A 24,754-nucleotide genomic window follows, 5' to 3' on the forward strand; every position below is an offset into this window, starting at 1 on the left:
AAGCATTAAATGAAATAGCATAGGCCAACAGACTCATTAAAAGGCAAGACATAGGCTTTAATAAGACATTTAAATCTCTTAATGGGCTGGTCAGCTGAAGCTCCACATCCAATGAAACCTCAGATATAGGTACCTGGTGGTATTTCATGTAAAACTCCCACCCCTCTTGCTTTGGTAAAGTAAGAATTTTACCCTAAAAACATACATAGCCTATTTATGACTTACTGTTCATGTGAGCTAGGTTTGGTTTGCTGTGTCAACTATAATGCTAAAGCTTGAAATCTACTCCAGGGCTGATACTGGCATGATGTTTATTTTTAGAAATAAAAGACCCTCAGAGTAAACAGTAAACAATAGAGTTTGAACTGCTGAGAGCTATTGCTTCCAACAGTATTTCTCTAAGGAGCTGCAATTTTAGAAAATTTCTTTTTAGAATGTCAGCAAGATATGCAGCATAAAAGGTTGAGATACTATAAAACATGCACATTAACCAGGTTAATGTGTATACAGTGAGAGTATACATTAAAAAATGGTAAAAACATGTCCAAACTCATTATAATGACACTATACTTTCCTTCCAGGGAGGAAGGGACATCTTTAAGACAGTTACTGAAATAACAAAACTGCTTACTGCTTTTTAAACCAGAGACAGTTAACCAAAATGATCCTAAGAACCAAGTATAAAAGAGGCCTTGTATGTAAAAGGGACAGAAAGAAGTAGAAGAAAATCCCTGTGAGAAACCCCTGAAATTTCTATTTATAAGCAACAGTCCTCTGCTCCTTTCAACTGCTACTCTAATAAGGGAAAGAGGTTTTGATCAGTAGCCAACACCCCTTCCACCACTCTAACAGTGACACGAGAACAACCTTCAGCTCTGCTTGTGCTCAGCTTTTGTCAGTGCGCCAAGAAACCTGATTGGGTTACGGAATGGTGTGTGGTGGAACAGACTACCCAATACCTTGTCTTTTCCCAGCGTTCCAGAACTGGTTTGGGGACTAGTACCCTCCTCAGCTCTGGTGGACAACACATCCCAATTAATAACTGGATATTTGGACTGGTGGAGGAGACAGCTCCATCCCACATCCTACTCCAGAGGACTTGCTTTTGTTAAGTATTTGCAGTTCTGAAAGCCAAACTGAACTGAGCGAGGATTAAAGACAGGTAAGTTTCTTTGGAGTTCTTTGATGTTCTTGACAGTTGTGCTGCTTCAAAAAAACACTCCACACTCTTACCAGGAAGAGAATATCATTGGGAATAATTGTTACCAGTTCTGTAACAAATCCAATCCTAAATACAACAATCAGAGGAGTGACTTAACATGAAAGATTTTGGACCCAACAGCCTTTATAAACCTAAACCCAGGCTTTTCAAGTACAAAGCATGCTTAATTCCATTTAATTCAGAGACAACCTAAGGTGCATACTTTTCAGATAAGCATCCATTTGAACCAAAAATGTGAGGACAAAGGGAATAAACAGAACTCTAATTTTATGAAAGATGGTATAGCTCAGTGTAGTATTCTTGCTCTGTTCTTGTGCTTTAACTTGCCTTTTCCAACTTCACATATCAGGATCCCAGAAGTACAGGTCATAACCACACATGAAGAATTGATCCTGTCAACAGCTTGTTAGAATGTGGCAAACTGAGTAGGAAAAAATAAACCAACAACCTCTCACTGACAGTTGCCAGTGGTTTTATAATTCAGGTTGTAAATACAAACTATTGTGCAACAAACAAACGTGACAAAGCCTACCTCAGTTAAATTTGTTTATATGATAAAAAAATAAAATATTAAACTGCTTATAGTGCAACATTCTAATAGCATACATAAGTATACCATGCTTTGTAAATTTACTGTTACATTATTTACAGTACATTGCAATGCTTTAAACTAGAGGTGAAAGAACAAAAACAGGTAATGGAAAACATTTACATACAGGTATGAGCCTTAATATTGTCCACCAAACTATCCAGTTTGCTTTGCAGACTTGTGTGTTGTGCACATTCCTGCCCCCCTACCACAGGACACCTTTCTGTCAGCAGTGCTCTGCTTTGACTGTAGATAGTGGAAAGATGTTTTTAAAAACTGCATAGCCTTCAAGCTTTTCTGTTTCTTCAAACACCATTTGCAAGGACAGCTGTAAAATACGTAAGAACTTCATTAATTACCCGTATCTGCTCAATCTGAAAACTCAGCTCTTGAAAGAAGATCAATAAATATTCATTTCTGTAGAGCCATACCAGAGCTGAACAAAATTAAAGCCCTTTTCTAGCAGTCTCTTAGTTGAAAAATGACATTTTAGAGGAGGAAAGCAGTTCAAGGATTCCTATCCATTATTTAAAATTCTGGGCTTTAATTGGGAGCTAAGCTCCCAGAACACAGGAGAAAAAAAAATAATGAGAATGTAGAATTATGTGCTGCTTTATTTAATTTTCCATAAAGCTTCTGCTATGTGCACTGCTCAAGCTGATGAATGAATAGAGTAAAAGTGATGCAGTAGCTATGCCTGCAGTACTTATTTGATATCACTGTCCTTGTATTAGAGAAATAAGGATTAATTATAGCAGAATAATTAACTACACAGGGAGAAAGGACTGTCCTAAGAGCCACTGTATGCTGCAAGGAGTTATGTAAAATCCAGTGACTATTGAGAAGTGTCTTAAGGACAAGTGTTTATAAGAAAGACTAACCACAGAGCTGTTCTCAGGAGTTTATGTGACTTGTATGTCTCTTCCCCTACAACTGCTAAAGGGAAAAATTCTTTCCTCACTTTCTCTGCACATCATCTTTGGAAGAACTATAGAACACTGCACACTTGTTTCCTATGCTGCAACAGCCCAAGAAGAACTACTTTAGATGACAATACTGCTTAAGCAGCAAATACTAGTATTCTCTTGTTTGCATTTCTGCTAATAGCAGACAGGAATTAGAATAACTTCAGGCTGCTTTTAGGTAGGGGCAAGAAAGTCAGTGGAAGTTTGAAATTTAGTGTTATCTTTTATTTTTCAGTCTCAGTGTTTAAGCCTCATTTTCAGAAAAGACTGCATAATAGTTTAGGACAAGATACTGTACCATACATTTTGTGAATGCTTACTTCTACTATTGTTTGTTCCCAATGAAACAGAACTGATTCACTTTCTCTACAGTGCATTAGGTGGCTATTAGGCCTATAATGAAATTCAGGAATAGAGAATTTGAACATGTATTCCACAGCATTACTCAGATTGAGAAATACTTCAGTCAGAGCACTAGTATTCCCAGCAGATGACAGAAGAAAACCTCAAGTATAAAACCACCAATCCGTTCCACTGTGCATTATTTCAAGAGACTCTCTGTAACTTTACAGGCTAACTGTGAAAAAAGCCAAGCACCCAATACAGCACATTTATCAAATATGCTAATTTGCCCACCATCCCAAGATTTTGCAGCCTTACCTTCTGTATCTAAAGTAAGTATTCGGGATTTTGTGTTTTGTTTCTCTAACACCCGCATTCTTGAGCACTTTGTGCTTGTGCTCTGCGTGGTGATCTCAGCTGTCTCAAGGCAGCATCTCCATACTGAATACCTGAGCCCATTCTTTCTGGATCCAATTCTCCTGATGAGAAACAAAATGGTCACAAGAACATAGATCATGTGCAAATAATATAGTCCAAATAACTCGTTAACAGTAGATTTTGAAAAATTAATAATTATATTCTCATCTATTTATGGAGAGATTATCTCAATTCTGTCTACTTTTAGGCATTTCAAACCTGAATCATTTTCTCCTCTAATTCAACCATATGCCCTTGATCATGATGACAAAGCAATAAGTCCCAGAGGTAGGCTGCAAGCAAGAAATGCATTTGCACTACCTCCAACAGAAATGTCCAAAATGTTTTCTGTGAATATAGTTAAAAACATCCTGCTTTCAGATGCTCATAAGCAAAGAAAATAGTCCTGTAGATACCAAGCCAAACAAAAACGGATTAATCTGATAGAAGGATTCCAAAAAGAACTGCCCCCCAGGGAAAATCATCAACCTTTCCAACTTCTGGTATCCATTTCTGCCTACTTCATACCCTGTGCCTTCAGAACTGAACTTCTTACAGCTGTGTAGTGGTCTGGCCAAGAGACACCTCCATAAGTTCCATACAGTCTCCATTTTCACATGGTTCAGTGGATGTGGCACAAAAAAGCCAGGAGCAGTTCACAGAATATAAGATGTAATTCTGTGGTGGCAATACCTCTTTAAAGCACTCATCAAACTACAGTTTCATGAGAAACTAGCTATACATTGCTTTTTCATTTGGGTTTTGGGTTTGTTTAGGTTTGTTTTGTTTGTTTGTTTAAAATGAAAGCTGTTTTGCACTGATTTGATGCACTAATCAGATAATTCCTATTAAAATATAATGTTATTTTCATCTAAAAATTTCTATTTGGCACTGCAAACGTGATTAGGATCCGATACAGACTTTTCAGTATGGCCACTACTTAAAACTTTAAAGATATCAAGCAGCTAGGAAAGAGAAAAATTGGAATGCAAATTAGCTGTAATGACACCTAACACACAGAAGCCTGTCTCCAGCAGAAACCTGCCCACTTGTGTTGAGAAGCTTCTGGTATATTTCTAGATCTGCAAAAGTAAAAATGATTTCAACTGAGAGGCAGGAAGGTCACTTCAGAGAAACGGTTGCTAGGAAACATCCTTGAAATTTTTAGTATTACTGTTCATACTCTTTTGACTGCATTTCCTGTTACATATGAGAAGCAGAATTTAAAGTTATGACTGCCCTGATATTAGGTTTTTATTCTGGACTACAAAAACTGTCTAATGTCAGGCTTGGTATTTGCAGGGATGCAGCAACCCACAGAACACAGAACCTACGCTCAGACCTGACTGTTAAGGTAAACATCACACACAATTCACCACCTTTTTCTGGATATACAGCTCCCACTTAGACATCCATCCCTATTAAAGCATATGAGAAGCAGCTATAAAGCAAATAGGGTTTTTTACCAGAATGAAATTTGGGGGTTTGTTGCTTTAATTCTATTAGAGGATGTTGAATGGTGATATTTCCATGTGCACTTTTACTAACCTTCAGATAAAAGAAAGGATTTTACAAATATAAAGCTTAATTTACCTGATTCAATTTTATTGAGTATTTTTCTTGCACACTGTACAAAGGCCTCTTCAACATTTTCCCCTGTTAGAGCACTTGTTTCCAAGAACATCAGCTCTGCATTTGACACACAAAAATAAATTAAAAAAAAAATATCTATATCTATATCTATATCTATATCTATATCTATATATATATATATATATATCTCCTCAAAACAAGTCTGGAATACCAGGTATAGTAGTTCAAAGCATGAAAGCTAGGAGCAATAAAAATATTTTTACAGTCAAAAAGCATGGTCCAGAAAAACAATCTTTTGATGGCAAACCCACAGAAAACATCCTCTAAAATTTACTCAAGCACCCTGGAAAGCTGGAATCCAAAGATAACCTGGGCTGTGCATGCAAAACTGAGCTTGGAACCAAACTTCATACAATTTCCCATTCAGTAGAGGTTATATGCAAAAGCAAAGCCAGTAACCAGAGTTGGTAGAAAAGACTTCAATTGATTTATAAGAGCAAAACTAGATTTTGCTGATGGCAGGACAGCAGCACAGAAGCTCAGATCAAGACTGGCTTTAGCTGACATAGAATCATGTCCTCAGGCTGGAAATTCTGAATACTACAGACCAGGTAATGGTTGTCTGGATCTGTGCCCTGCTGAACTGAAACTGAACTCAGTTTTCAATGAGTGAAATTCATTGCTTCAAACTGCAGCACACCCCATACAACTTTGTCTATTATCTACAGTCTTTAGGATGCTGAAAAATGGGAATTCATGTCCTTCATTTACTCCTCAGCTGTTTGGAGGCAAGGCAATACCTGAAGTTGTATTATATTTCCTACAGAATATATCTCCACATAGAGGGTATTCTTAAAGGAGCAGCTGTGAGTAGAAGAACCACAGGTAATGAGACTTAGGTAGTACATGTAGTTTTCACTGCAGGCACTGCCTCTCTAGGCCTCAGGTACTGACAGAACTCTTTTCTGTAGACAAGGTACAAAGTACAGCCTAACTGCACAAAAATGTAAATGATTTGAAGCATTATGAGTCTTTGAATGCTACAAGAAGGTTTTGTACTACTCACCATTTTCCTGTGCAAACCGGGATGCTTCTAAAAAAGTGACTTCACGATCTGCATCAAGATCCTTTTTGTTTCCACACAGTATTATCACAATATTTTGACTTGCTAACATTCTTGCATCCGTCAACCAATTAGTAAGTGCATTGTAGGTTTCCCGGCTGTGCAGGAAATGAAATCCTTTATTAAGACACACCCCTTTCTCGTGAACAGATCACCAAAACTCAGACAGCAAATCTGTGTTTGTGGCAAACAAACTGCTGGTAGTCAGGCAAGGCACCTACACATCTCAGTATGCCAGTGATGAACAGGGAAGATTATCAAATTCCTTCATGAAACTATTTAAGAGCTTGAGCATTGAAAAATCAAAATTAAATTAATCACAATATATAAACACTAAACACACCACTATAAAATACTGTGTTAATGTGAAAAGCTAAGATTTTAAGTTCTTATCTAGTTTCAACTTTTGTGCATGACATTTTGGGATAACAGAACGAGATATTGTTCCACATGGAATTCAACTGATACTTGAATTAGCAGTAGAATTGTAAGAATTTACAAGGCTTGTGTAGATGTGTGTGCCTGAAATTTCACACCAGTGTCAGGACCTACACTGCAGGCAGTCACCCTGTGCAGCAATGTATTTGAACAGCTCAGGCCACAGTGTGCCCCAGCCAAACTGTCTTTAGTCATCTTATCAGAACCCTCTGGAATTCGCCAAGGTTACTAAGACATAAACTGTTCTAAAATAAGAAAGAAGAGGCTAAGGAACAGAATACCAAGACTGCAAAAACTAGATAAAGGAGGGTCATGAAGCACTGGACTGTAACCAGTCATATTTCCTGAAAGGTGCAGACTAAACATGTGGACAAGATAAAGGCACCAACCAAGTGATCCGTGATCGTGTGAACATTAGTTTTAGAATGTGTAAATATAGCTTAAGGTAAACAATAAATGGCTTCTGCTTAATCATATTGGTTAGTTGTGCAGAAGTCCTGATCTCCCTGCACACATCACTTGCCATTGTAGCAGTGCTGAGGGAGAAAGCTTTCAAGCAGTAAGACTGACAGATGACTCCAGCTGATCTTAAGCACAGAACAGATTTCAAAGCCTGCTGAGAGAACCCTTCACTCACAGAACAACAAGTAACAACCTAGTGAACCACCACTGACCAACCCAAAACTCATCTGACAAATATCAGTCAATGGTGGCAGGAAAAATGTGAACATGTGTAATGGTAAGGTGTTTTACTGGCTGCCTATAATATTAAAATATAGAAAGATGCAGAGATGAACAGAATTCTGGCCTATAGTTAAAGAATGTGTAGGCAGAGCTAGATTCTCCAGAGGATGACTTCTATCCCAGCACACTAATCAGCAGTTTCCACAAGAAAGGGTGCACCACCTTGCTTAAGGGTGGCTGAAGTATGCTCTTGTTTCTGTGGAAAGGCTTGCTGAGCCAGTGGCTGCATGTAGTCCACCATTATTAGATCAGCTGCCTGATCCCCACAGATTTGTGTAACCCTTTAGGACTGTTCACATTTGACATTCACAATATCTCATGTAAGCAAGTTCCAAAGCTTAAATATGCACTGAAACAGAAATACTTCTTTTACTTACTTTCTTTTCTTCCTGCCCCATCTCAAGTAGAGCATTGGGTACTTGGGGAGGAATCATTGTGCATTAATTGGATCTGGCAGTCTATGAGCAAAAGAGCTGCTGGTTTTCTTACCTGGTTATATCATAGACAAGCAAAGCACCTGCAGCCCCTCTGTAGTAACTCCTCGTTACAGACCTGAAATAGAATTACAAATATTTATTTCTGTAGTGCCTTCACTGTTTAAAATCTGGGTTAATATAACACAATCAGTATTATGAAACAGAATTCTTATTTAGATATTTGAAACAAAACATGTTTTTTAGACAACATTATCAGCTGTGCAGCAGCAGACTAATTACAACTAGGATTCTGATGAAGCACTTTGATTAAATATAGCTGTACAAGGATTCTCAAAGTCCATTATGACCCCTGTGGTGCTGAAGGTATACAAATCATCATAATACATGACCAGATACAGAACTGGAGGCTGATAACTGGCCAACACGCTGAAGAGACCTCATTAATGAAGACTACAAATCACAGCCCAGCTTTATTCAGTCAGAAGCATAGCCAAAGGACTTGTCTGATAGAAGACATTTACCTGGATTGCTGCCCATTACTCAGACTTCTACCATCACCTTTGTTAACCAAGCCCTCTCCCAAAACAAAGAGACCTCAGACACACACTCCACGCTCCCCCAAAACATATTAAAAAAATGAATGTCCTATTTGATGGTGAATGTACCCAGGAATCCATTATATTTTTATGAAGTTTGATCAATGCCTCAGATGTAGAACACTGTTAAAATACAGCATTAAAAGCACACTAGTTTTTATAAGCTGACAATTGATTGATTTTTTCTCTAAGAAACTTAGGATATCTCAGTATTTCTAGAAATGTATTTACCCAAATGAATTTGACTGATTTCTTTCTTCTCTAATAAAACTGTATATAATTATACTGTGCAATTGCTTTCATGCAGATTTTGAACAGCTTACAGCTTCCTGACACTTACTTATTCCAACCAATAGAAGGTCTCTTAAACATAGAATTATGTGCATATTCTTAGTTAAAAAACAACTATGAATTCGGCTGGTGAGCAAGATTTTGGTCATCTATTCCACTCATATACCTTAACAGAAAATACCCAGTGAAAGAAGGGGTAGAAACTCAGATCCTGCAAGGCAGCATTGCTCTACCAAAATTGATGTCACTGTGTCACTGTGTCCAGGTTGGAAGGTTAACATGAAAGCAGACAAACAATTCTACTGACCAAATAGCTTTGCCTGCTTACAAGCAGAGATTAACAATATCCACCACTCAGAGCAGCAATTATAGTAACACTTAATAAAATGGCTGAAAAATGTACCTGAACCGTTCTTGCCCTGCTGTATCCCATATCTGCAGTTTCACATATTTACCACCAACATTTATGATCTTTGAACCGAATTCCACTCCTATAGTATGATTGGAGTCATCTTTGACTACAAAAAAAAGAAAGAAAACAAAACTTATTTGAAGAACATTTAGAGTGAATCATTTTTACATAAAATAATTTAGGTATTATCAAAACTCCTCAGTGTTCAAATTACAAACTTCCTGAACCATCAAAATCAGGGCTGCTCATAAACTCACTGCCACCACACAGAAATGAATGTTGTTTAATCAGTTTAAACTTACTACTAGAGAGGCCTGCTTTAAATCATTTCCAGTTCACTTTAATAAGTAGCAAGATACTTTTTGTACACTTTTTTCCAACTGTGTCTTCTAATACTTTGATGCCATTTAAAATTAAAATTCATAGGAATACACACAGTCAATTCTTCTTTATTGCACAGAGTTAAGATATTTGCTTTATGTATGCTGTTGATATCACAGAATCTCAGCAATTTACAGCTGCTCTTACTAGAAGCAAGGGCTTGTTTCAAGTTCACTCAGAGTCAAGCCATGTTCCTTAGTGCTTACACATCATCATCCTTAAGTATTCCTCAAGAGATAAGGTGAATTACTGTTGGGTTGAGAAAGACAACAGTCACCTTAGATTTATAAAGGTTTCTAAATGCATATTGCTTTTATTATTTTTGTTTAATCTTGATGCCAAATGTACAATCCAACAGAAATTTTCCTTTCATGTTATCTGCTCATCTCTGAATAATATTCACAATTGAATCTCTATCACTATTTATCACAGAGCACAGTCCTTAGTAAAGAAAACAGAGTTACTATTTATTTTGAAAGATGCTACAGGCTTTCTAAATCTACTCACGCAATTCAACTTTTCTTTCATTATTTTTTCTAAAAGATCCAAGTCTCTACTATATATCTAGGGAATCTTGTAGCTGCAAATTTTACTCTCACAGAAAGTAAGTCTGTATTTTCACCAACATCTTACTATATTTATTTGAGAGTAACAGAGAATAATTCTCCATATTAGGCCTTAGATTAAAGACAAACAGTTTGCAATAAGAATTTACAGCATGGTTCTGAACATAATTCTTCACTGAAGTCCTCACCTACATACATAAGAGAATTAGGGGAGCCTCCATACCAATACCAGCAACTCATGCAGGCAGAGCTTTTACCTGTGGTACAGGGCAGTGGAGAACTCTTACTGTCCTTCACATGTACTTACATTTCTTTTCAATAAATTGGTGTAGCAAACAGGATTTTCCAGTTCCAGCATTTCCTATCACCAAGAACTTAAACAGGAAATCTGAAGATTGAAAGAAAAAGAGAAAAAAATGTTAAATTTTAGTATGGATTTACATTTTTGTTACAAGACCAAGCTCACAAGCCAGCTATTCTCTTGTAGCTGTTATTTCAAACAGAAGGGAATAGATGACGAAATCAGCAAAATAGCAATAAATCTGAAGAATTATCCATGTCTGTGACAGTGACGTTACACAGCAAGAATTAAGAATTCTTCTTTATGGAGAGAGAAGAAAGATAAAACAAAACAGAAATAGCTGGATCTGAGTTCAGTTAAAATAGGCTGAATCACAGGTAAATGGTTGGCTTGTATTCCAGTAATGTGTTTGAAGAGTGTGTAAGCTATTAACTAGAGTCAACACAAATGTATAATGATATCATTCCTCAAAATCTGCAATTCCAGAGAGGGGTGGTTGTTCAGTTTTGGTTTTTTTTTTTTTTTTTTTTTTTTTTTTTTTTTTTTTTTTTTAATATTTACATTAATTTGAATTTCTGTATTAACAGTTTAATGCTCATACTTTGTTTTTAATCCTTGTACAGCTGGGACAACCACAGTATTTCACTGCAAAATTTAGAGGGCAGAAGTAATTTTTATTCTGGGATGCCTAGTTTGACATTTCTTCCACATGTTGAATTAATATACATGTATTTCTGTTACCTATTTATGAGCCATTTATATCAATGTTCATTGGTAATACATGTATCCAAGATTTACAGCCCATTTCTATTGTTTTAACAGTTACATAAAATGCTTTAATGCTACCACCACAAATCTGCTTTCAGTTTTGCTAAAGACCAAAGAAATCTTCCCTGTCTTACTGCTCTTAAAAACGATAAACTGATTAGAAATTTTACAACTGCTTCCCCTAACACACTGCCACCAAGGCAACCTTTACAGCTCATGCAAGATTCCCTATTTATTTTTCTATCAGCAGCAGATTTTTTACTCAGTATTGCACAGTTTCTCTAAGAAGCAGAGCAGGTCTCCAGAAGACATCTAGTAAGCATGCAAGGAAAATGATAAAGTTTGCAATATCAACAAAAATAAAAACACTAATTTTGTTAAGAGCGTTCAAAGCTGTCAAGTGGGCTATGTGGGTATTGGCCCAGGGGACGGCAGAATAAAAAGAAAACTACATTATGCTAAGTAAGACAAAGAACTGACAAAATCCTCTACCAAGACCTCATTTGAGTACTTAGTTTCAAAAATCTAATTTAAGATGCACACAAATCTATGTGTGCATTCCATTCCATGAAGGAGTTACTTGTTTTGGTAAATCATAAACACTCCCTAGCAATGGCATAAAGGAACAAGCAAGTTTCTCAAAGATTCCCACTGTTAAAAATACAGGGCTATGAGTCCTGGAAATGTCTAACATTCTTCATCTTCACCTGTCGTCTGGATTTTATTTATATTTAAAATCAGATAATGTTTTACTAAGGGTTTTTGCTTTTTTACATTTTGCTCTTCTTGTTTCGAATGCTGTAACAGGCTCGGACTAGATTCTGAATTCTACCCTCCTCAGAAGGTGGTTGTTTCTTGCTCACAAATATGACCATTTACATGCTCAAGGCTTTCTGTTCCAAAAGCCTCTCATTTGTCACGCCCCCACCCAGCTGCTCATGCTTTCTCGATTAAAAAAAAAAAGTTACAAAAAGGATTTTCCTTCAGGTTGTGAAAATTTTGTGTAAACCCTCTAAAGAAGGGCCCTTCATGTCATCTCAACTGCAAAACACGCTGAAGCTGAGAACCCTTCACTCTATCAAGTCTTCACTGTCTGTGTGAAATGCAGATATCATAAACAGCCCAAAGCATTAAGTTAAGAAAAAATTCATCTCCAAGAAAGCCAAGTTTCAATTTTTATGGATCAAATATCACTGGTTAGCTGCCTTTTACACCATTTTGTATATTAAACTACTTTGTGAGTGTGTGTGCACAGTCTCACTGGTTTTACCACTTTCAGAGTACCTCAAGATATTCTGAGACACAGACACAATTAAAATAATCTGTTTCTGATTCTGTCATTTTTCCAAACACAAATCTGAATCCAATTAAAACTCCTTCTACTTTGTAACTGGTGAATGCTGTTTGTCAGATTTTCTCCTTAAAAACAATTCTAAAATTCAAGTTCACCTTCCTTTTTTTTCCCCACAGAAGACTCGTGTTATTGCCAATAATACAACAGCTACTGCGAACCTAAACCAGGGAAAGACTAAAACCAAATATTCCCCCACTAATCTGCACTGTAACTGCAAGCCCTGCCTGTCAAATGTGGCTCAGGGAGGTGTATCTGTGCAAAGCACAAACCCACAGTGAGCAGCACATTTAACACACCCTCCCCTCTGCACAGACAGGCTGCAGGACACTCAGGCCTTGGGACAACCAAGTCACTGCCAGGGACTGCTCTGGAAGAGCATCAGAACAGAACTGTATTTTTGCCTGAGGTGTTTTTAATTGAGGTGCTTTATATTTTGCTCTGAAAGCAACAGTGCTATTTGAGGATCTTATATTCGTGTCTTTAAATTGATAATATATTTTAGCAGAGCTTCATAATAGGCTCCTAATTCCTTCAAGATTCTATTGTGCCAGACAAATTTAAGAGGGAATCTCTCCTACAAATAAATCACTTGGATGCCAGTTCAATGCTTGCTTACTTAGTAGACAAAAAATAAATTTCCATCTGACAAAATAGCAAATGGGCTTTTTAAGATGAAACTTGAAACTAGTTACAATTCACTTCTTCCACAGTATGAAAGTAAGAGAAATGTGTTTTATTCCACAAAACTAAGAGAAATGTCTTTTATCCCACAAAAAATGAAAATGTTAGTCTTCTAACAAAAGCAAACAAAAAAAATTCAATCTTTCTGCACCAAAGGTTGTAATGTTTCCAAACACAGGTAAAGCCAAAGACACTGTTACACTCACAAATATAACCATGCTTCTACCATTTCAAACTCTAATTTTATGTAAATTGTTTGAACTGCCAAAAAGCTTTTAGGCTTATATTATTAGTTTATCCATGAGCACTGGATAACATGGTTCAGGAAATATGGAATACTCTACACATTTAATCAACTGCAAGGAAGGAAAAAGTCTTTGCAAATATCAAATGTTAAAAAAATCAAGATTTAACAAACTTTTAAGTTCATAGCATATTGACAAATAAGGTAATACCAGGTAAGAACAGGGAGAACATTTTTCATCTTGTTATTCTGCAACTTCTTTCTTATAATGTCTTTCTGTATGACAACTGGTACCACATCAACTACATTTTCATTACTTATTTTAGCACATGATTTAGGACATGAAAAGTTTTCTCTTTGAAGTGTACAGATGTATGTAAAATTTAGCACAGTTTGGAAGCACAGATATCAAATGGGATTGGGCAGACAGCTTCTTTTAGACCATCACTGTGGACTCAGACTATATATTCATTCTCAGCAACTTCAGCAAATGCAACTCACATTCTAGTGTTTGCACTACTGCTTAATTGCTCTAGTTTTTCTTTTTGGTGTCCTCTTCCCAGAGGAGTTCACTTCATTTCATTGCTTTTTATTAATCTCCTTTTTTTTTTCCAATTGACAAAGCAGCTCAGAGCTTCAGCATTCCAGTCAGCTGCCAACGCTGTCACCCTAGAGAAACTTTTCTTTTGAATTCTGTTGTTCCTTCTTCACAGAAAATCTGAAAACATCATTCAGATGTTACAAATGCTTGCTGCCATGCTGGCTACTGAAAAGGTCTAGAAAAGTTAAAGCACTTTGCCTTTAAATAAGATCGTCTTTATACAGAAGGGATTTAGGATCAAAACTGAACTCTGTGCTAAAGGGAACAAAGGTTACAAAATAAGCACTACAGAAATTATAAGGAGATCAAAGGCAGCACAGGATGGCTGTTTAAGGAAATAAGGCATTGTAAAGAATCAGCTTATTCCCCTCTGAGAGCTACATGCATCACCTGATCCCAAACTGGGTAGGGGGTGCAGGAAATAAAACTTACTTTCTAGCACAGGCAAAAAGGAATAAAACTATGGCTTTACCCTAAAAATGCACCAGCACCACAAGCTGTTAAACTACATAAATTACATCATGTCTTTTGTGTTTGTTTCTTTTCTTTTGGGGGTGGTGGTTCAGTGTGAGCTGAGGGGAAAGGAGAAGAGAGACAATTGTGGGCTTTGACTCAAGCACCAGCAAAAACAGATGGTTGATGTGGCAACCACCCCCAGACATGCAACCTCCTCCTTTGACTGAAGTCTGCTCCAGCAGAAGAAATAGTCAAGCAGCTTCTGAGATGCTGTATCTTAGTCTTTAAAATGCAATGAGAATTAAACAGTTTCCTTTACACTGCTAATACAGTAGGGTAGGGGGGAGACGAAATGATATCCCCAATCTCAGTTTGAAATCCTCCCAACTCCTTGCTATAGAGTAGAATTTATATTCACAAATGCTGACCCTTTGGAAACTCTCTCATTCACGGCATAGGGCAGGAGGAAAGAGTGCTCTGAAGCATTCCTACTGGCACACGCTGCCTCTAAATGAAAGGAGGAGCTATTCCCAATGCTTACTCCTTTCTCCAGCAGAAAGTTAACAAGATAAGCAGGTGCAACAGATCAACCTGGCTCTATTCCAATCTGCAAAAAGAATGCTTCAAAAGGGCAAGTTCTGTTTCCTTACAAGTGAAAGAGCTATGCACTCTAAGAAATAAAATCAGATTTGAAACCAACTGAAGACCAGGGTGATAAATACAAATACCATCAGGTAAATGGCAGGGGATGGGATGGCGAGAAAAGGATGAATCAAACTGTCCACACCAAAAAAAAATTATTTTCAAATAGATGGAAAGACTATACAACCCCTGCCAATGGTAAACTTATGTGACTAGATTGGGATTTGTAGATGCTGGTGGAAAAAAACACAAGGAACTAAGCAGTGAAGAGATGAAACTTGAATTTTACACATTGCATTTATTCAATGCTCGTACAACTTCCATCCTTCTACCATTTAAAATCCAAAGGTTGCTTTGCATTTACTTATTAAGGACAAGTGACTTTCTGTCAGTCTGTATTTACTACAAAAACGTGTATTTTGCACTGGGAAGCAAAACTAAAACATGCGTGTGTTGTTATATGGCAATTATGTACAGAAAGGCCATTACAGCTCAGAAAACTTGAGTGAAAAGAGTTTTCCTATGAATAAGAGATCTGTTTCCAATGTTAAATGTCAAACTTCTAAAAGAATGACCCTTTTCTCCCAAAAGCAGCAGGAAAATGTTCTTTCTAAACCCAATCCCAAAATTTATGGAGTTATCTTGTATTCATGTTTGGTTTGGTTTTGGCACTTTGTATGGGAAATAAATTGAACACATAAGAATTGAATAGATATTGAACCGGACACATAAATGATTGAACAGATAAGAAAGCTAAGAACAAAAGATACACAACTGATGCAATAGATCTGCAGGAGTGAAAAAATGAATTGTAAGCAGAATTTAGTGTCAAGACTGAGAAGCTGCAGAACTTTATTTGAGAAGAGGGAAGAGACAAGAATCTCAACAATGGACAGAATGAGTTGTGAAAAGTGAGTGAACAGAAAGCCTTCAAAGAAAACAGAATTTGACACAGAGGAAGAAACTAAGGGAAGAAAAAAAACCAGGAGACATGAAATTAACAGTGGTGGCCAGAGGAAAGGCTCTTTATTCCCTATGGATTGAGAAACAATATTGAAAAAAATAACCCACCTTGCAACAGAAAGAGAAGTTGAAACCTCACAGCAAAACTAAAGTCATATAACAGTCAGACAGCAAAATAACTTCGGGAAGAAAAACACCAACACAACCACCAACCAGTTTTCTGAGCCTATCTGTAAAGGATATAAACCTGAGGTTACATAATTAGAATGGGTCACAATTCAGGTGACAGGCAAAATCTAATTCATGACTAAGCACTTACAAACTATACGGATTCCAGGAGGGAGATCCAGTGCCCCCTAGTCTCAGCCACCAGGGGGAAACTGGCCTAATACTTCTCCCATCCTCCACAGTCATTGTGACAGCTGGCCAGCAACAAACCCCTCTTTGTTAGGACAGTGAGCACATTAAATCCGGAGAGTTCATCAAGCACACAAGATCCATAATTTAATCACATGGTACTGCAAACTTTGATCTGTCAGTGGGGCTCCTACATACGTGCAAAATTATTTAGTGACTACTGTTATGGTCAGAGATTGTAGAGCCATTAGTTAAATTTTATGCTGTAACAGCTTTTATTCTTCTGTGTTCTCTAGAACTTGAACTCTCAAGCATTCGAGCTCTGAATTTTTTGTAGCCTGTGTGTGCACAGGACAAACACGGAAACTCCAAGGTAATATATCAGACAAGAATTAAACAAACAACAGGAACAACCCACAGCTACAAAGCTTCCATTTCAAGGGCTTGTTTTCTAGGATACCAAAATAATCAGAAAGTATCAACAGCTCCAGTGGGCTTACTATCCCTATCCTGCATCACTGGAACAATGCAAAAAATGTTTAATTGTTCTGGTTTAAGATACCAATCACCTGTTTGTCTTACCCAGTATTACAGCATCAAAGGGGGAGCACCACTGAAATGCTGTAATCTCTGGTTTTCTACCAACTCTTTTGTTCAGAGACCACCATAAGCACAGCCAAAGTGATCCCAGTTCTAGATCACAGGAGTACAGAGCATGCAGAACTTGTTTAAACCCAAATCTAGATGGACAAAGCACACCCCTCTGGTTTCTACATGTAAGTTTTACATGTTTCTAGAACAGATGGACAAAATAGGCAGGGTTTGAGTATCCTAATGTTGGCACTTCAAGGGTTGCCCCACACTCTTGCCTTGTTTTGCCCCTTGGTTCTGTGCATTTGCTGTACGCTGAAGCACTGACCAGCAGGACAGAACATCAAGCACTGATGGTTACAGTATTGAAAATAAAATGAGTTACACAGTAGAAACAATCATGGCAGGGTTAGGGTCAGGCTTACTCCTGATGGACATCCCAACCTCCAAAACAGTTTCCAGAGTCGTGTCCAATTTTGCTTTGATTATTCAATTATTCCATATTCAAATCCGATTCTACTCTCACGGACCATGAACCCATTACACGGCTTTAGAACATGTTTATATGCAAAACAGCATATTTATACTGGAAAATATTACAGAATTGTATGGCATGGAAAGGGTAGAAAAGAAATCTATTCAAAGCAGAGTTTCAGGTAAAATTATACAGAAAATAAATTAATACTATTCAGTTGTTTCTCATCTCCTTCACCTAGCCAGCAATACGGGCTCTGCCTGCCTCTTTGACTCCTCACTTCTCTTTGATGCTTCCCAGCGATGCACTGGACACACCCTGTCAGTGTCTGCACTCCGACTTACTCCATGGGATGTTTTCCTACAGGAGCACTCACACAACCATGGGACATACCAACACAGGAACATACCAACAGACCCACTGATATTTTTCCTCACAACGCGCTCTCACAAACAATTCCTTTTGCCGCCTGCACGTCTAAGACAACAGGATCGACACCTTAAGTTGACCCGCAGAAGCCCCGCCATCCCCGAGTGGAGGAACGGGCAGTTTCTCCCAGCGGACACGCACTGCAAGTTTCCTTCTGGACTCCCCCGACCGCAACAAGCAGCGCCCGAGCCGGTCCCTGTTTACCCTGAAGGAGTACTCGGAGGACTCTGGCCGGGCAGCCCCGGGCGGGGCAGGCGGGGAGGCTCAGGGCAGCGGCGGGCAGAGGCCCCGCCCGGCGCGGGGAGCCCTCCCGTCACCCCGGCTCCTTCCCGCTCCTCAGGGGGCACTGCCCGGCCCCGGGCCCGCTCCCCCGGAGAGGAGGAGGAGAGGGGGATCCCCTCACCGCGCCCCCGGCTCCTACCGTAGGTCTCGGACATGGCACTCTGCGACATCCCGGGAGGGCTGGCCCCCGCCGCGGCTGCTCGCTGCCTGCCCCGCCCGGGCTCGGCGCTGTCGGCGGAGGGAACCCAACAGGCCCCGCCGCCCGCGCCCGCCTCGGCTCGGCCCAGCCCCGCCCCGCCCCGCCCCGCGCCGCTGCCGCCGCGCAGGCGCGCCCGGACCCCACGCGCACCCCGCCTCTCCGCGCAGGCGCGGCGGCTCGAGGCCGCGGCCCCGCCCCCGGAGGCCCCGCCCCCAAAACAAGGCGCACGTGCCCGGGACGGCCCCGCCCCGGTTCCCCTCAGGGAAGGCGGCGGGTGGAACGGGCTCCCGGGGGAGGGGGTCACCACACGGGCCCGTCACCCGAGCGAGCGCTGCGCCAACTCACACACCGAGGCGCTGTTCCCGTGGCTCTATCCCAAAGCCAGGCAGGGGCCGGGAAAGGCTGGCTCCCCGGTCACCAGAACGTTTCGCTATTTATACATTTTAACAAGCAAAGGCACCAGCGTTCCTTGGTTATAAATTATATAACTTTTATTTTAATTACTACTCAAACCCCTATTTGCTCGTCATTCCTCTCCTTTCTCACGGTACTTATCCCACAGGCGCAGTTCCGCTCTCTGGGTCTGGGGCCCGTGCTGAGCAGGGGGTCAGTGAGGCGGGGGGGTCAGTGAGGCAGTGGTCAGTGAGCAGAGGGTCAGTGAGCAGGGGGCAGTGAGCAGGGGGTCAGTGAGTAGGGATCAGTGAGCAGGGGGTCAGGGAGGTGGTGGTCAGTGAGCAGGGGGTCAGTGAGGCGGTGGTCAGTGAGCAGAGGTCAGTGAGCAGGGGGCAGTGAGCAGAGGGTCAGTGAGTAGGGGGTCAGTGAGTAGGGGGTCAGTGAGTAGGGATCAGTGAGCAGGGGGTCAGGGAGGTGGTGGTCAGTGAGCAGGGGGTCAGTGAGGCGGTGGTCAGTGAGGCAGTGGTTAGTGAGGTGGGGGTCAGTGAGCAGGGGGTCAGTGAGGCAGTGGTCAGTGAGGTGGGGGTCAGTGAGCAGAGGGTCAGTGAGGTGGTGGTCAGTGAGCAGAGGGTCAGTGAGCAGGGAGTCAGTGAGCAGAGGGTCAGTGAGGTGCTGGTCAGTGAGGCGGTGGTCAGTGAGCAGGGGGTCAGTGAGGCGGTGGTCAGTGAGGCGATGGTCATTGAGCAGGGGGTCAGTGAGCAGGGGGTCAGTGAGGCGGTGGTCAGTGAGCAGGGGGGCAGTGAGCAGGGAGTCAGTGAAGTGGTGGTCAGTGAGCAGGGGGTCAGTGAGCAGAGGGTCAGGGAGGCAGTGGTCAGTGAGCAGGGGGTCAGTGAGCAGGGGGTCAGTGAGCAGGGGGTCAGTGAGCAGGGAGTCAGTGAGCAGGGGGTCAGTGAGGCGGTGGTCGTGACCTCCCGCTGCCGAACCACCGTTCCCCAGGGACTACTCGGTGCTCCTGACCTCACTCCTGGCAGTGTCATCCAGACAGCCTCTTCATCCTGGGATCGTCTTCCCTTTTCCTTATTAAAAAAGATTAGCAGAATGTACAACGTTCAAAGTGCAATTGCTTAATTGTAACTAGGCAGCTATAGCTGCTGATAACAACAAAAAAAGTTGCAAAGTTTGGTTCAAATCTTCAGGGGCTGAGTATCAACAGTGGCTGGCCTGTATTATTCTTTACTGGATGTCTTAACTCCCCTGCCAACCCTGGTTAGTCTGACAGCAAAGGGCACTACAGCTCCCACCACAACAGCCTTTCTATCTATGCCATTCTTAAATGATAATTCCTGTGTATCCTCCACATTCTCCTTTCTTCCAGTCCTTAAAAAATTTCCTCTTCTGTTATTTCTGACTTTTTTTATCTCATTGCTCACAGCTTCACATCCTTTCCACTTCTTCATCTCCCAAGCTGTAGGAAAAACTGCCTCTGCCTGTCCCAGCCACCTCCTTGCCAAGTCCTTAGCTGGTCAGAGGTCAGCTTTGAAGTTTCCATCTCTAATCAGTGGAACAACATGCGCTGAGCCAGCACCAAGAACCCCTCAGAGAATCTGCTGATTGCTCTTGTTGTGGGTACACACAACAAAGAAACTTGCCACAGCTTTCAAAAAAACAACTCCTTCATGAGTTCATACTGTTAACAGTAATTGGAGGTTGTATAAACATGCCCCCAAAGTTAACACAGCCCTAATACACAGAGGATATTGATACCTAAAATGTCAGATGTGAATGTTTCTCTGAGGCATCTGCTCTCCAAAATGCTGTGGAAATCTGAAGAGCCTTCACATGAGCTGCATGGACCCCAGCATATCACAGATATGAGCTTTGTGTCTGAAAGCTGTTCCCCAAAATGGTACATTCTGAGGCTCAGGCTGGGCTTTAAAGAAGTTTGGTCTAACATCACCAAATTCTTGATAGATGTTGGTTGTTTTTGCTCAACTCAACTCCCCTTATCCCCAGCCAAAAAGCAAACCCAATGAATCAAAACCCCCCCCCACCAAACCCAGAAAACAAACTGAATGTCTTAACCAAAAAATCCCCAAAGATACTGAAGTGAACAGGTATTTCTAGAGTACTAAAAATATGTCATGTTGTATCCATGTTATATGTGAGAACAATAGACCTCTTGCACTGTATAAACTTTAGGTTAAGGGGTAAATTAGTTTTTTTTTTGTTCTACGTATCTCACAAGGTGACTTTGTTTTATAGAGTTTATATTTGATAAATGTGTTAATATCACATTCCTTTGCTTTCAATCACTCCTGATAAGTTTACATTAGCACCTACCAATAAAGCACATTATAACTGTAAAGGTTTCCATAAAAGCTATTAGTTTAATACTGCAGAGGAAGGTGGGGGTTGGAAGAATGCTAAAACAAAGACAGGAGAACATGAAAGATGAATGGGATTTGGTGCTTTAGAAATTTTGCCTTGAAGAATGAATTAGAACAAATAGTGAAATTCAGAAATAATAAAGACTGCACTAGGCTAGAAAATATATGCTGATACCTCAGTAATTTGAGAATGTTTGGCCTGTATGTTGATAAAATCATTCTTTCGAAGTAACAAACAATAAGTAGCTAATTCTAGCTGACCCTTGTCAGTGCTTATCTTAAGTATAAAAGTGGAAAAAAAATCCCAAAGCCAAATGTTTCATTAACTCGATTTATGATTTCTGTTGCTTACATCTGCTAGGAACTTTTGGCTTACGTAAAAAGAGATGTATTATGTCATATTGGGTCCACACATCATGCACTTCCTATATTACTTTCACCACAGTTTCTGTGGTTGTAAAATTGCTACTCAGGAGATCGTGTTAATGTTTCTCAAAAAGTGCTAATCTCATTTTTTACTAGTTTTCACTAGTTTTTACTGATCAGTGTACCATAATAGGAATGGAAGAGGAGCCAGACTCAGGGTGGGGTATTCCGTGAAATCTCTGCCAAGATAAAATAACAAGACCCAGGACTTTGCAGATTTGGACACAGCTTTTGATGGATGACCTAGCACTGCAAAGGGTCAGATCCTTTTGTTTTCTTTTGCCTTTCCTTTCCTTTTTTTTATGTAAGGGAACAAAGTTTGTCACTGAAGCTGGGCGGTGTTTTTGGCTCGCCGTCACCGTGGGCTGCTGCTGTCTGGGTTTGGAAAGCAGCTGCAGGTGGGATGGGCTTTTCTTGAGGGTGTGGTAGGGATGCCTCGGTCTGGTCTGAAGGTGGCACTGCAAGGCTGTGTGTGGAAGGCACTGCAGTAGCTGGAGGCTGCTGTTGTCTCTGTTCGCTGTGCCTGTGTGGCACGCAGCCCAACCTGGCAGGCTCAGGTGAAATGGGGAAAGATGTATTCTGCTGCTCTTCCCCGTTCCTTGCATGCGGAATACAGAAAACAACCCAGCATATGTGGAAGCCGCTGGAATCATCTTGATCTGAAGCAGCGATGAACGTGACTGCAGCAACCCAAATGAAACCTGAAGGCAAGTCATTGATACTCTGAGGAGCCTCTGAGATTGCTGTGACCTCCTTGTACACAGTGCTGTTGGCCAGCTGACTTCATCTGAAAACAACTGGGATCACCTGAACATTGTCATCTTCAGCTTCCACGGGAACCGCCCTCAATCTCTGAACACGTTTGTCAATGTGAGCATGTGCAGCTCGCACCTAAGAGCTACTAGCACTGAAATCAGCATTAGGCAGACATTGCATCACTCTCTTTCAAGTACAAAAGTGATGTCCATATATTTTAAATAACAAGAAATTTAGTAGCCCTTCTAATTAGGTTAGGGCCTTGCTTTTAGATGGACCTCAACCCTCCTCATATGGTGCACAGGTAGTCTGAATTCCTGATCCTCAGGGATCTCAGGAGAATCTGAGGATCCTCAAGGGACCAAGCACCTAAAGATGTGAACTGGTTCACTCCCACTTGCCACAGCAGTGCTGAGGGCATGGCACCACACCAGGGAGAGGTACAACCTCCCATTGTACCAAGGTTGTCACCTGCTCATGGCCATCCTGAGGCAAAGCAAGGGAACAATCAAACCAGTCCAATAGCAGGGTATCACCCTGCTGGGGTTACCAGGGCAGTCTTTAAAGACCTATATGCACTGTGTGTTACACCACTAAAAATATCACAGCCAGAGAAATACGGTATACGGCATATAATGTAGTTATATGGTATAACATATAGAAATATGGTATATAATTGTAGTTATGTATGGAAATTTATGGGTTGGATGCTTCTAAAATCTAAAATGAGCTCTTCCCTCCACTGCTAGGGCAGAGTGATGAGAGCTGATGAAGGAGGCTGCAAAGGTACATTGGTGCTGTAACTGAACTCCTTTATCTTGCCTCATGGTGAACTTTTCCAAAAATAAATATGAAGACCACAAGATATGCTACTGGAAGCTGTTGACAGCTGTAGAATGCCATGCTGTGTGCTAAACATCTGCTTTATTCTTTCACCGTGTCCTCTTCACCAGTAGATGTAGGTAGTAGGAGCCACACTGCGCAACCTGATATTGTGAAAAATTACCACCAGATGGCATAAGCTCGTTTTAGAATAGCTTTATGCTATAGCAGAGAGATTCAAATTTCCCCTGATATTGGAATGAATACTATGTATTTTTTTTTTTTTTTTTTGTCCAGAACCCTGCTTTAGGTATTTTGTCCAGGGAGGCACTTTTACCAACATAAAGCTATATAGATATACTATATTTAGAAAAGGAATGCACAGAATAGGAAAAAGAAAATTAAAGCAAATCAGACTATAGCCCACAGCTTTTAAAAAGAGTTAGTGATTTAATTTTTCAGGAATCATGTAAATAGAGTGAAGGGGCCTAAATACTTATTTCAGCATGTCAAGGGATGCGCAGGAAAATGAAGACAACAGAAATTTGGGACATATTATTAGCGTACATAAGTCATTGCCAGTGTCTAGAATACAGGCACATTGATTTGACACCCATGTTTTATGAAGTTAGCCTCATGGTGTCACCAATTAACTTCTCTGTTGATGAAATGATGATAATAGCATGTAATTGGCTGCATATGTTCACTTTTAGCAATAGGAAATGGTTGAGTGGTTTGATACTTTTAATACCATACACTTGAACTACAAGATTTGTTAGCAGATTTCTCAGGGACACGAGGTCATGTCCATGTTCTCCCTTTCATGCTCAAATTGGTTCTCCCTGTTCAAAAGAACTCATATATAAGGAAAAGAGCTCTCATTTGGGTCCTGTTTGTCAAGTGAATATCCTTGAAGACACAATACAGTGGTCTGGATTCAATTCTGACAGTTTGGCTTCATGGGATTCCTGCAGCACCAGGAAGCAATCAATGCTTTCTGGGCACAGTCTGTACCAGTGCAGAACAGGAAGCACCTCTGGATTGGTGTTCAGCCTTCAGCCCATCGATCACCATTGTCTGTCTGAGGACAGAGTGGATTATCTTCTCTCCACTGGCTCTCTTTTAAGTGGGAGACCAATGCAAGCTTTGAAAAACTAACACAGACACCTAAAAGTAGGAGCAATCAAACCGTACCCTGGGGGGTTTGATTTCATCTTCCTTTCTCCAGGCCTTGATTGTGCTGATGGAGAAAGCCCAATGATGGAGCACAAGACTGGTGGGGAAAACCCACGGAATCCCAGAGCCTGCGCCCTTTGTCTGTCCCCTGCCTTTCTGCCTCCCCATTGGCCCATTGCTGCCAGCATGCTCTCAGCATCTTCTGCTTGCACCTGGTTTTAGAAGCAGCCAGGAAGTGTGTTTATTCAGCTGATGTTACATTATTTTGCAGCTTTTAGGCTTGCTACTGGCAGTTCATCATTCCATTGGAATTAAAATGGGCAACCTTTTGTTCA

At 40.5% G+C, this 24,754-nt stretch overlaps 1 protein-coding gene across 1 annotated transcript; it reads right to left on the reverse strand.

Annotated features, from left to right (window-relative positions):
• Positions 1-6: 6 nt before the first annotated feature.
• RAB4A (RAB4A, member RAS oncogene family) lies at positions 7-18,519 on the reverse strand. Its single transcript, XM_083856980.1, has 8 exons — positions 18,400-18,519; positions 10,424-10,504; positions 9,161-9,275; positions 7,923-7,985; positions 6,195-6,349; positions 5,129-5,224; positions 3,437-3,597; positions 7-2,139 (listed from the first exon to the last, which is right to left on the reverse strand). Exons 1-7 carry the CDS (start codon positions 18,428-18,430, stop codon positions 3,482-3,484), a joined length of 657 nt encoding a protein of 218 aa, XP_083713106.1. The 5' UTR covers positions 18,431-18,519; the 3' UTR covers positions 7-2,139; positions 3,437-3,481.
• Between the last annotated feature and the right edge of the window lie 6,235 nt (positions 18,520-24,754).

Source organism: Zosterops lateralis (genome assembly GCF_965231275.1).
Source record: "Zosterops lateralis genome assembly, chromosome: 3".
Classification (NCBI taxonomy): Eukaryota; Metazoa; Chordata; class Aves; order Passeriformes; family Zosteropidae; genus Zosterops; species Zosterops lateralis.